General features: G+C 43.6%; 1 protein-coding gene across 1 annotated transcript in view; it reads left to right on the top strand.

Moving 5' to 3' along the window:
* SH3RF3 (SH3 domain containing ring finger 3) overlaps positions 1–13,020 on the top strand; it is a 1,248,419-nt gene that overhangs the window by 1,025,260 nt on the left and 210,139 nt on the right. The window contains exon 7 of the mRNA XM_085622642.1: positions 12,656–12,912. Within this exon, the coding sequence (XP_085478768.1) occupies positions 12,656–12,912 (257 nt within the window). The remainder of the gene's footprint in view (positions 1–12,655; positions 12,913–13,020) is intronic.

Here is a 13,020-nt window from a genome sequence, read left to right on the forward strand (position 1 = left end):
GTGAAAGACAGAATCACCTTCAATATCCTTTGCCTTGCCTTCAAATGTCTACATGGTTCCACACTCCCCTGTCCTCAACACAAAATAAGGGTGTGTAATCTCACCAGGCTCTTGTAGCCATCTGTCATCAACCTTCTCTACACGCCAAACTTCCAAGTGCAAATCGAGAGGTGACTGGCGCTTCTCAGTGGCTGAATCCCACTTTTGAAACTGCCTCCCCTCCCACCTTCAACTTGCCAACAACATCCACTCCTTCAGAAAACAGTCAAAATCTTCCTTTTCTGTTCGCCTTACATCTCTCTTCCAGGGGCACAACTAGACCTGAACTTTGGGTGGGGCTAAGACTCCCATCCAGTGCCGGCTCGAGCGCTGGTGCTGGCCGTTACGACAGGCTTTTTTGGTGCTCCCCTCCCCCATATCCTCCTTCTCCATGAATTATATCACTACCACTCTCCAAGAGTGTACGGTCATCTCTCCATTGTATTTCTCTAACGTGCATTTCATTTTTTTATAGTGCTACTCGCAGTTTACTCACACTCAGTTCTGTGATCAGCATGGTACACATTCTTTGCAGAAGGCACATTAATCCCTCCGTGCTACTTTACGGTGAGCCAAAACTGCAACTAGACAAGATTCTGAACTCTCACTAGTAGGAGCATTAATTACCAGAGTTATCTTGATATTTTTATTGTTGCCTGAAAACTACCTGATGAACAAGGAAGATCAGGTGCTTTTCAACCAAAACTTATTTTTAAATACCTCGCCCCCCACCACACTCAACACCAGGTGCGGCTGCATCATTCGCACCACCCTAAAATCAGTCCTACAAGGGTGCAGGACACGCATTTTCAGAAATGGGGTGAGAGCTAACTTCATATCCATTACATGAGGGAGAAGATTTTTGTAAGTGGTGGGGTGTGATCCTTCCCTCAAATTCCAGCAAGCAAAACAAGTTAAGAGATTAGTTGTAGATGATTTAAGAGAGAGTAGGCTTCTCCCCTGAGAATTTTTGAAAACCTTTGGGCATCAAATTGGCTAAACTGCTGCCGACCCTTATGGGCATTCATGAAATATTGGCCTTTCTTAGGAGTAGAACTTATTTCAAATGTCTTAAGTCAGAAATTACTTCCACTATACCAAGGTCATCATTTTTTCATGTGTGAGCCCCTTATACGAAGGAGTACATTCAATATGACAGTGCCAGGGTACTTCAGCCACAGCCATGGGTACCTCTAAAAAATCCCTCCGGTATGCAGGGATCAGCATTTTGCTATTGATGCCCACTATACAATGAGTACAGGTAATCTAATGACAAGAGTTACCTCAAATATAATTTCCAAGATTTTGCTATGGATCCGCCCAATATGCTATGAATTATGTGCAACATGTCAGGGCTTTTGGCTAGGTGTTGTGGCATATGTTCTGTGTCCCTGCCTCTGAGTATGACTGGGTTAGCGGCTTTCACAGTTAGACAGTTCAAGTCCCCACAACCAATAATGGTGTCTTAATAGAAGCAGTCAGGGCCTGCATGTCCGGGCCTTGCATAGAATACACCTCCCATCCCATATTCTATTAGTGCCCTTGTCCATAAGGCAGAATAGCCTCCAGTATGCCAGACCAGCAGCACACTTGTACGCATAGCACATGTACACTGACACACACATTCTCACTATGGGGCTGATTACGATGTCGGTCAGATTGCAACCGACGGCCTGTCGGTTGCGATCCGACCGACATCTGCCCCTGCGTTCCACTTGCCACATCACGATGCAGCAGTCGGAGGCAGCATGCAGAAGGACCAACCACTGTTGTTCAGAATGGCTCAAGAAGCCAGTCGGCCCAGCAGTCGGAATGTAATCCCTACAATAAGGGCGGTGCCTTCTCAGGCACCGCCGTAGGGATTGTAGGGATTACAATGTCCCTTTCGGTTTGCCTAAACACAACACTCATTTGGGCCCATATACATTCATACACTCAAAGAGCTAGCAAATATCCACTGGTCATCAATTTTGTTTACCCTAGGAAACCTTTACACCAGTATTCTAACCATTCCTGTCTCCTGAGTAAATGCACATTCGAAAGATCTAGTAGTAGATTAGAATAGGGAGGAAATAATATGATACATTTATCTTTTATTCAAAGAACCACAGACTCAGAAGGAGTTTTAAAAGTTTATCTGAATTAATAATTTTGTGAGTCAAATCAAAATACTCATAGAAGTACCAGAATTCTCCATCAGGAAAAACAGTACAGTTAGCTTATAATCAGTTTGCATTAATTAAAACTCTCAATGACAGTACCTGAGGAGAGAAAGAATAGAGAGCAGGTACAGAGCATTAACCCTACAATTATATTTACCTAGAATGGTGTGAGGACCCCGACCTCAGAGTGTCAAGGATTGAGGACAGGTTCAGGACAGGGAAGGTGACTTCCTCTAGTGTAACGCCAGCATTACACCCCTCTCTGTTGCTACTCTCTCCGGCTCGGGCTCGTCCGGTCCCCTTCCTAGATGTGCCTCCTCGGTTGTTCTGTGAATTTTCCCTAGTGTTGGATTCTTCAGTCAGGTTGCAGGAAAATCAGGCAGCATCTCATCATAGCATCAGCATCTCGTTGGTCAAGTGTGTCTAACTATCTAGAACTTACCTCTGTTATACCAATTCAAATGTATGATCCACCCCCAAATGTTTCAATTCCATGTTCACCCGCAATTTGATTGGGCCAAACAGTGGGGTGAGGACATCACACCACGCTAAGTGTAATATTTTTCTTTAGTCTATTGCCTAGCTCCCTGCCCCTTCATTTTAATATCCACAAGCTTTATTCCCACAAGCATTTCATATGTGGATCGATAAGTCTGCAATACAATGTTGCGTCTTCTTCCTCTCGTAGCGTCAAGAGTTGTTCTTCCCATGTCCTTGCTGGGCTTAGGGTTTGGCAGCCAATCAATAACCTCATTTGTTTTAGGACAAGCAGATGTTGCGCATGCATAGAAGCCACAAGGAAACAGAGACGCGGTCACCCTCCTAAGCCCAAATATGAACTATTAATAAAGTCAAAGAAGAAAACGTTAAAATACAAACATAAATGAATTCACTGTATACCACTTATTTCTACTCTAAACCCATTTACTTAATAAATCTTTTGCATTAATAGTTTAGTAAAACTTGCATAGGTTCGTTTCAGCTCAGCATGTGCATTAGTGCGATAGTTTCAAGCAGCCATATTAAAAGCTATTGCGCAGCTGCAAAGATTTTCCCCTAAAGCGACAGAAGACGTCATACTACGTAGAGGTAGTAGACGCATGCGCAGAAGAGTTCCTGCGTTTTTGGCAGCCATTTTAGGACACTCTGGTTATTCATTAGTGAAGCACATAGAAAAGCTTCCCCTAGATACGAAATGTAAAATGTGGTGCAAAATTAGTATTCATGGACAAGTTGGTTACAATGTTATAGGTTATTTGAGAGGATTGCATATGAGCAAGTTTCTTTTTATACAAAGCCTTGCTCCATCACTGGCAGACCGGTATTTTGATGTCCCAGCCAAGTACAAAAATAAGCGAAATCACCTAATGTCAGTATTTTTAGTACTTATTTGTGCATACTTCAAAGAACAAATATAAATAGCATTTTATTTTTAAATATGTTCTAGGGATGCATTAAAGATCCATGACTAATAATTAAAGGAAACAAAAACAATAACATCATGTTACAAATTAATGCATACCATTTTATTACAGCCCTATTTAGTGTCAAGACAAGGCCTTTGCAGCCTCTTTAAACAACAACAAATGGTCTGTGTTTTTCTCATGGAAAGGTGGCATCCTCCCACTGTGGCAGTAAAAATAAAATACAAATGCAAGGAATAGGCAGAGTGCGGTCCCTGGGGGTACTGGAACCAGTGAAAAAACACACAAAGCCTCGTTAACCAGTTCACAAAGGCATGGAAATATGTAAATGGTGTTTTAAAGGCCTGTGAAAAACAGGGGGGCGGGCTTAAGCCCTTTTTGCCATATGGGCGTTGTGCGCCTGCTCTCTTCTCTCCTTGCAGTCGCTGCAGTCTCTAAAGTGCCTACAAGACATTCAGCTCTGCAGCGTGCTCGTTATAAATGTGCTTAAATGAATAAGGAAACAGTGGAATTAAAAACTACAGCAAGTACATTAAAAAAGAGCTTAGATAGAAGCAATGGAAAGTAGTACTAAGAAACTCTGAGGATCTCAAAGGTCCATTACTAAGAGTAGATTAAAATTGCCCTGATCTGATATAAACTCTCACTAACTGTTGGGGACCTTGTAGCAGGTGTGTGTCAAGAGCAGGGAGGGGAATGGCCTGAGTGGAAAAATCTGGTGCTATGAAAGGCATGTCAGATCCAAAGCTTCCATGCTTCCAGGGTGATTATGCATGAGAAAATTATCATCCCCTTCATCTAAAATGCAAGTGATTTGCATATCCTTCAATTAGTCTCACATCTTGTCTGTCTTTTGTGCTTTTCATTTTTCAAGATCATAAGCAAATTAATTAGAAAACTGGGAAAGACAATGAACATTTCTACATTTCTCTGCTTAGAAGAAGGATCAATTTAATCCACTCTGCACATGCCTATGCTAATGTTTACATCCTGCTATAGAGCTGCATTAGATCATTTTACCATTCTTGATTCCCCACATATAGATTTTAATGTATTCTCGATCAAACATTTAAGGTGAGATTTCATTACCCTGTTAATTATTTTAAGTCTTTAAATATGCTTCAGAGGAGATTACCAGGATATTTATCTTTGATGCAGGATAGCTCTTCCTTTGCTAGGAGCCATTCTGCCTCAAGTATGTAGTGTCTGTTACACACTCATTTGTCTGGTAGTGGCTTTTAGCTGCTCAACCGGAATTATGGGGTCCACAGGAACCTTGGTTCTGCTTTGTTTCACCAGCAGCCAAAATCTCTGGCTGCAAACCCTTGGCAAAATGATGAACTACCAAGGGAATCGCACCAAGAATTAATTATCCCAGTGGATATTCCATTTATAAGGAGACCCTTATACTCCCACTTTGAATTCCCAGGATCACTCTATCCCAGTATGAATCCCCTGGCTTCAGGCTGGAAGGGGGTTGTATTGGAAATGGCCCTTTCTGCAGGGTTATCCCCAAATTTGTGCTTCTTTCCTCAATCTATTTTTTCCTGACCTGCTGTTGTTGGTTTTAGGACTCTGGGCGCTTTACCACTGCTTATCAGTGCTAAAGTGCTTATGCTCTCTGTGTAAATTGTATTATATTGGTGTTTCCATGATTGGCATGTTTGATTTACTTGTCAGTCCCTAGTAAAGTGCACTGAGTGTGCCAGGGCCTGTAAATCAAATGATACTAGTGGGTCTGCAGCACTGATTGTGCCACCCACATGAGTAGCCCTGAAAAGGTAACTCAGACCTGCCACTGCACAGTCTGCGCGCAGTTTGTAACTGCCATGTCGACTTGGCAAGTGCACCCACTTACCAAGCCCTCACCTTCCCTTTTATTACATGTGAGTCACCCCTAAGGTAGGCCCAAGGTACCCCTGTGGGCAGAGTGCAGTGTATGTGAAAGGTAGGACATGCACTGATGTGTGTGACACGTCCTGGTAGTGAATTACAGTGCATTTCGTTTTTGACTATTGAAAGGCTATCTGGCCCTTAGGAAAGCATGGTAGTTAATTTATAACATCTTATAAATATGACTTCCCATTGGGACCAGATAGGAAAATAAAGTTTAGTATGCCTGAACTCAGAATCTAAAGATGCGTCTTTTAGCAGAGGTAATTTTTACATTCTGTGTTTAAAAATACCACTTTTAGAAAGTAGGTATTTTCTTGCTTAGCCATCCTGTGTGCCTCTGCTAGGATGTGTATTGACTGTCTGGCTTTGGAGTGACAGGGGTTGGGGAGGTGCATTCTCTCAGATGGCCACCTGGGGGTTGATGTGTGTCCTGCCTTTCCTGAATGAGTCAGGGCTGGGCTAAATAGACCTGGGCTGTATTCAGAAGAGTAATAAAGATAATGGGGCGACCCGGTGTCCCTCAGAACCTGGGTATAAGTATTAAGTCTAACAATTGGTGCTGTCGGGGATTCTCAATTGCTTAGAATACTCAAGAAGTAAAGCCTTATGTATAACACATGTGTCAATAAATGAAATAATACACACCAAAATTAGAATTTCAATAATGTATTCGAAATTGAATGTCCGGTCCACTCAACTCTGTGTACTCTCGGCTCGTTTAGAGGCAATGGAACTGCTGTGCTTCATGTGGCAGAGCATGTTGAGGAAACCCCCTCACTGTAATGCACTGGCACGAATGGCATGGAAGAGCTTGTCCTGTATAAGGCTTGCCCTCTGCCGTCATTCCCTTCAGATTTTTTCATGCTCTAGACCGCCATGCAGGTCATGTTAGGCCTAGACTAAGGGGGTGTGGCTTAACGGCTAGAGCGGCCTACCTTGAAGCTGGGGAGCCAGGTTTGAGTCTAGTGGGAGGCTTACACATCCTGTGATTCTGGGCAAATCCCTTAATCTCCCCGTGCCTAAAAAATTGTTATGTGTTCTTGTGTAATGCAGCTGGTGCTCATGTAAAGCGCTCTGATACCTTTGGGTCAAGTTTGTGCTATATATAAAACTGTTAAAAAAAAAGTCCACGATCTGGGAAAAACCCTAGGCATGCTGTATTTTTGTTTCTTCAAAGACAACCTGTCCCCACCCTGCATTGTTTTTTTAAAACAAGATAATTACTGAACAATCCTTGTGCTGCCTTGGCATGGCAAGCTGTGTGTAATTTATTTTTTGCAGAATTTTTTTCACCGTGTTGGCTGAAGCATTTTCCAAAAAGTGCCCCACAAAACATGGGGAGGGGCTCCACATTAGACAAAAAATCAAACCAACCACGAATGTGACCTTAAGTCTAACCACAGGGATAATGAAAACAATGTAACAGGCTTCATGAAAATCATAAACGAAGAAGATATATTTAGAAACTGACTATGAGCCTCTCTCTTTTCTTTCCCAGGTTACGCATGATACTTTCTTTACATTATATCGCATTTTAAAATCTCCTTTCATAAAGGTGATTGATCGTGACCCATTATTAAACTTTTCTGGCCATAATTACATGTGAGGAACCAAGGAAAGTACCACCTAATTATCGAGTTTGCTACAGGTGCCGCATATAATTCACCATGAATATCGTATACTCCTTTGAAATGATAATCAGGTGTTTTTAAAAAACAGCTGTATGTATCCTGCTGACACTAGTCTGCTGTCAGAGATCTGCTGATGACGCTGTCTGCTACAACCACCCTGCTAAGCACAATCGGACTCTTTCGACTGTATGTAGGGCGCGCGGAGAAGGAAGCCGCCATCCTGAGGCAAGCAAATTCAAGTAATCCAAGAGGGCCTGACCTGATTCTTAGTGCTGTGGCAGGCATGCACTGTCTTCTGTGGATGAAACCTTTTCAGTATAGAGCAGAAATAGACAGATTAGTAGGGGAATGGAAGCCAGTTGAGACACCTAATCCCTGGAAAGCAGCTCAATTTAAATGTAAATATATAGGTTTGTAAGAGCCAGTCTCCTAGGGGTGACTCGAAGAGCCTCACCTGCAGTGAGGAGAGGACCCATGACCAGACCGGTGGGACGAGTCCATCCCATGGGAGAGGGCCAACAAAGAGGAGCCCTGTGTTGATCCGAACAGAAGCAAAAACGGTAAATACTGCACTGCACACACAAACTCAATGCTCCTCATAGCCGCATAATTATATATAATACATAGGCGCTCCATAGGGTTGGTCCTTACATCCTCCAACTCGGCCCCCATAATGCACATGGCATGAACAAGCAAGGGCCTATGTCGAATGGCCCTACCAAACAAAGTATCCCTACAACTAAGGACAGAGAGCAAGCGAAAGGCAGCAGTCCTGCCATTGTCAAGCCACCCCCAACCACCTGAGAAGCTGTGAAAGCGCTGAGTCTTTTCACGCTTACCTTTTCATACTTGCGTAGGACTGATGGAGTTTCAAGCCCAACTCTCTCCACGAGATTGATTGAGAAAGTCATCTTATGCCATCACTGGGTGCACAGAGCCTTTTTGGATGGACCTTGAGCTTCTAATGTCAGAGGTAGAAGTACCGCTAATATTCTCGTAGAATTACATAGACTTTTATGGCTTTCTTGGGCTTTGCACCACGGCCCTCGTTGCCGGCAGGTTGCGGGTCATGGCTTGGCAGCTATTGGACAAGAGTTCTCATTCACATTGTTTATATCACCAAAACCTCACAACACACAATCTTCACTTGGCAGACGATAAACCCTGCATGTCATTCTCACTCAGAGTCACATTGGAAAACAGTGCAATCATTTCAACGATTTGTTTCCCACCAGGCTCCCAAGTTTTTCCAACCTTACTCATAAAAACAAAGGTTGAAAACATTGCTCAACATGGCCCAGCTACAACAGTGTCCAATGGAGCCTGTCTAGGATGCAAGAAACATGTTAGTTTATGTTTCACAAGACATGTCTCTTAGTCCTGCTGTATTCCAAACACCACCTAAAATTAGAGGGGCAAACACCTACCCTATCCACTTCCCTGCTAAGTCATTGTTAAGTCTCTGACCGTTGGGCAGTTAAAAAAGTATTTTCAGTCTTCTTGCTGTTTCCTGAGCACCACAAAGTTTCAACCATCAGAGTTCTATTATGACATCTCTGTGGCCTGCAGTCTCTTGACACATCACACCAGCTGTAAGGTGAAGAACAGCAGGACCCTCGCAAAGGAAGAAGAGGCATTATGCTCCACAGCTCACGCTTTTGGCCTCTTTTAGGTTTCTAAAGCATGCCTACCGTGTTAAGGCCTGCTTGACAGAGAAACTGACTGCAAGACCAGTTGTTAACCAATCTTAAAAATATACAGAGAGTGGGCTTAGGCTCCATCCGGATGAGTGTTAACTTTCTCACCACATGCTATTGGTTGTTCGGTGTATCATTCCGTTTCATGTTGAGTGATTGGATTGAAAAGCATCAGGAACTATTTTGCACCTTGAAAGTTCAATGAATCATCACACTTGAATGTCTTTATCTCATAAATGTATACAGAAAACAATTGTGTTTTGTTATGTTCATGAGTCAGGCTTTTAAAAACTTTTGGTCAGTTCCCAGCCAGATCTATTGGCTTTGCTAATGCTTGTTTTTTTATTATTAATGCTGAGGCATCGAACACTGAAATACCACTAGATAGTGCCAGATGTTGTCTCTTTCCCTTAATAAGCCTTTTTGTAGGTTGTGTCTAAGACATGGTTTCTACAATACATTAGTATATAGAGTGGGCTTTCCTCAGTCCCTTAGTCATGACTGGATGGCTTTCTTGCCTATTTTAGTTCAGAGTTCAATTTAATTGTTTTCTTCCTTATTCTTTTCTCGAATAGAGCTTCTTTCCCGTCGTTTTGAGTGGATGGCTTGTATCTTTCCCCTGTTTACGTTAAGGAATTATTCAGTGCTTAATTTGTGCCGGTGCTTTCCGGTACTCAGCACCGGCACTTAATTGCCAGCACCGGGGCTTATAACTGTCTGCCACATGGTAGTGGTGTCTGCCAATTCAGGCATGAGCCCAAAAACTTCTGTTTATTATTTCAATTTACAATTCCAATAATTATTATTTGCCTCCAAAGCCATTCTTATAGCTTTGGGGGCCTGTAATAGTATGAATTGTCACACTTTTAAGAGTGTGATGATTAGTAATGTGTTGTTGCTGTCATTGGCAGTGTTGCCAGGGGCAACGGATGGTGCAAGCTCTAGTGTCCTCATGTCGAGGGCCCCGGCACTAAGTATTTTACAAATTAAGCACTGGAATTATTTCTTCGTTCATATTTTAGCATTAAATGCGAGTGCATAGCTTTCCTCTCTCTCTCCCCACCAACAAATACCAGCCCTCACTTACCACCACTTGGCTGTTGTTCCCCTGCCTTACCCCCCACCCGCTACACTTTGGTTTCATTTATTTTTATTTTTGTGTGGTCACAGCAGCTGAGCTCTACTACCTGGATTCTTGCCTCTGTGTTTTTAACAGCATCCCTGTGCATACTTTATTTTTTAATTTCCTGTGCCAAAATCCTGGAATGGTAAATAAAGAAAAAGGTTAAAAAAAACTAGTTTAACATGGTTGCATTGAGTCCCACACATGCACCAAGCACTGGCGGCCGTCTTGAAATTAATGTACTTATAATTTGAAAAAAGAACATTCCAAGGTTGCCGCCAGGGCTTGCATATGCATACTTTTGCAAGGCAGCCATCTTGGAATGATTTTGGGGAACGTTTAAGTATAATCATTATAAGATGGCCACCCGCATGGTCGTTGGGGGTTCACCCACACTGGTAGCCATCTTAGAATGGTTTTTAAACATTCCACGATATTTGCTCATGGATCCGCCTACATGTGCAGGTAGAGGAAGCCATCCTAGAATGGTTTGGACATAAGCAAGACCAAAATAAGGAAGCAATATTGGTAAACTAACAGCTCTACTTTGGATCAGGTGCTCGTGACGCTTACCCGCGTGCCAATTATTTACAAGGGGGTCACAAAATCATCTGACAAGTCTGGGCAACAGGATAATGCGATTTATTTTTATTATTCCTCTGGTCCAGAGTAACCTGCCTTCTACCATCACAGTTAGCGAAGGATCAACCAGGCCACTTACTGAGAGCCACAGTGATGTCATACAAGAAATCCCTGTGATGGCAACTTCAGGACATACAGAAATGATTCTCAAAGACTTTGCTGCCCCTCCCCCCCACCCAGCCCCTGACATCTGTGATCAAGGAATGATGAAGTTTTGACATAAAAAGCCCATGCACACTGGAGTTGTTCTATAAGTAAACAATTCTGAAGGAACAAGCAAAAGCATGGGGATAAGGCTGGAAAAATACAGTAATGATAGATGGTGGAGATAATGTAGGAACCTGTGATGAAAAGACGTGTGAAGCCATCATTATCTTCTGCAAAAGATGGATGTTTGTGCACAACAAAGTAGGGACATGGGTTAACGTAAGTTCTTTTCCACATGTGTGACTCTAGGAGGCATATTTACAACAAAGTGGTGAAGCATGTTGTTATGCCAAGTAGACTAATGCCGCTCTCCGCCACTTTAGAAACGCAGAGCTGCACCATATTCACAAGAATACGGTGCAACCCTGCGTTTCCCCCTGCGCTGGCACTAAGATTAGCTGCCTAGCGCCATCGCAGGCACCCTGGCACCATAGTGCAAGGGTGTCTGCGTTGGGGGAAATGATTGCTATTGTGCAGGAAGGTGTCCCTTCCTGCACATAAACAATCTTTAAATGGTGTTTTGTAACTTCTATGTGTGCTGCTCAATACGGCCCACATAGAAGTTACAAAATGTCATTTTTTTAATGATGGTTTATGAGTAGGAAGTGAGACCTTCCTGCACATAAACACTCATTGGCGGTTTGCTGTTCCCATGTGTGCTGCACAAACCAGCACTCATGGAACCAGCAAATAAATGAGGAGAAATAAAGCGTTTCTCCTGTTTACGACCAGGTTTTCCCTGGTCTTAATTTTGGCTCTGCAGCCTATTTACGCGAACCTTGTAAATAGGAGGCAGCGTCACAATCAATGGGTGTTGCGGTGGAACTCCCACCGCAACACCCATTGCCTTCCCCGCTAAGTAGAGCGTGAAAGGGGGCTTTATTTACAAGGAAGCATTAAGCCAGGTTAAGTGGCTTACCGCTACCTTGTAAATAAGGCGCAGCCCCTATCGCAACCACAGATAGGGGCTTCAACTTATTTACAAGGCACTATTGGCAAGTTAAATATGCCCCTCGGTGTACCGGTGCAGGCCTTACAGAAAGGGATGTGGAGTGCGCGTGTTGTATTTATTAATTTCAAATATCCTTTGAGGTAGAAGATGATCACATTGACAGTAAAACTGAAAAATGCATCAAATACAGAAGTTATGGACCAATTCTCGCTTGAACATACTGGGGCAGATTTACAAGAAAGTGACGCATCTGTACAGATGCGTCACTTTCCCTGCGCCACCCTTAGAAACCCTTGCGTCACCATAGATGCGCCGTATTTACAATACGGCGCACTATAGCGCAAGGATTGACAGATGCGTCAGAAGGTCTGACACAACTGTTGGCGGAAAAGTCACGCATTGCTGGAGTTGTGTCGCAAGCACGACGCAACTCCAGCAATGCGTGTTGAGGCCTATTCCCACTACACTGTGTCACTACTTACGCCTGCTTGAAGCAGGCGTAAGGTTTTGATGCAGTGGAAATCTTGTAGATTTCAGAGACACTTTCAAGAGGCCTTCCTGCGTGGGAACGCCCACCCTGCATACATTATACCTGACACAGGTATAATGTGACACAGGGCTTTACAACATGCGTCACGTTGTAAATAGACCGCATTGTTTGCGCCGCTGTTGCGTCAAAAAAGTGACACAACTGCAGCGCAAAAGTCACGCAAGGGGCTTGTAAATCTGCCCCCATGTCTTCTGTGTGTCATTATTAATATCACTGCCTACCAGAAGCATTTGAACTGCTCCTATTTCCTCTCCTCATGTCCCATCCAAACAAATATTAGAGAATTTACACATTCTGTCAGCTCATTATTTTTTTTATTTTTTTTATTCCAGAGCTCCTGCCGGTGCCGCTCAGACTCGGAGTCCCGTGGCGGGAGCCGTGACCCCGACGACCAGGAGTTCCACAGTAGCAGTTCACCCAAGTGGAGCGAATCCTACAAATACACTGCCAACCACCAGGCCGGCGGTCCCAATCACGGTGCCTCCACTTCACCCCCAGCAACCCCCAGGCTCCCCGCAGATGAACAATAACTGCTCCAGGTTCACAGCGCAGCAGACGGGCAGCCAAGGCCGCGGGCCCATGCAGATGGGTATGTTCTTTGTAACTCATGGAGGTATAGGGGCAGATTTACAAGCCCCTTGCGCCACTTTTGCGTCACTTTTAACATGGGAAAAGACATAGTGTCTGCTAATGGGGT

This window comes from Triturus cristatus, chromosome 8 (assembly GCF_964204655.1).
Source record: "Triturus cristatus chromosome 8, aTriCri1.1, whole genome shotgun sequence".
Classification (NCBI taxonomy): domain Eukaryota; kingdom Metazoa; phylum Chordata; class Amphibia; order Caudata; family Salamandridae; genus Triturus; species Triturus cristatus.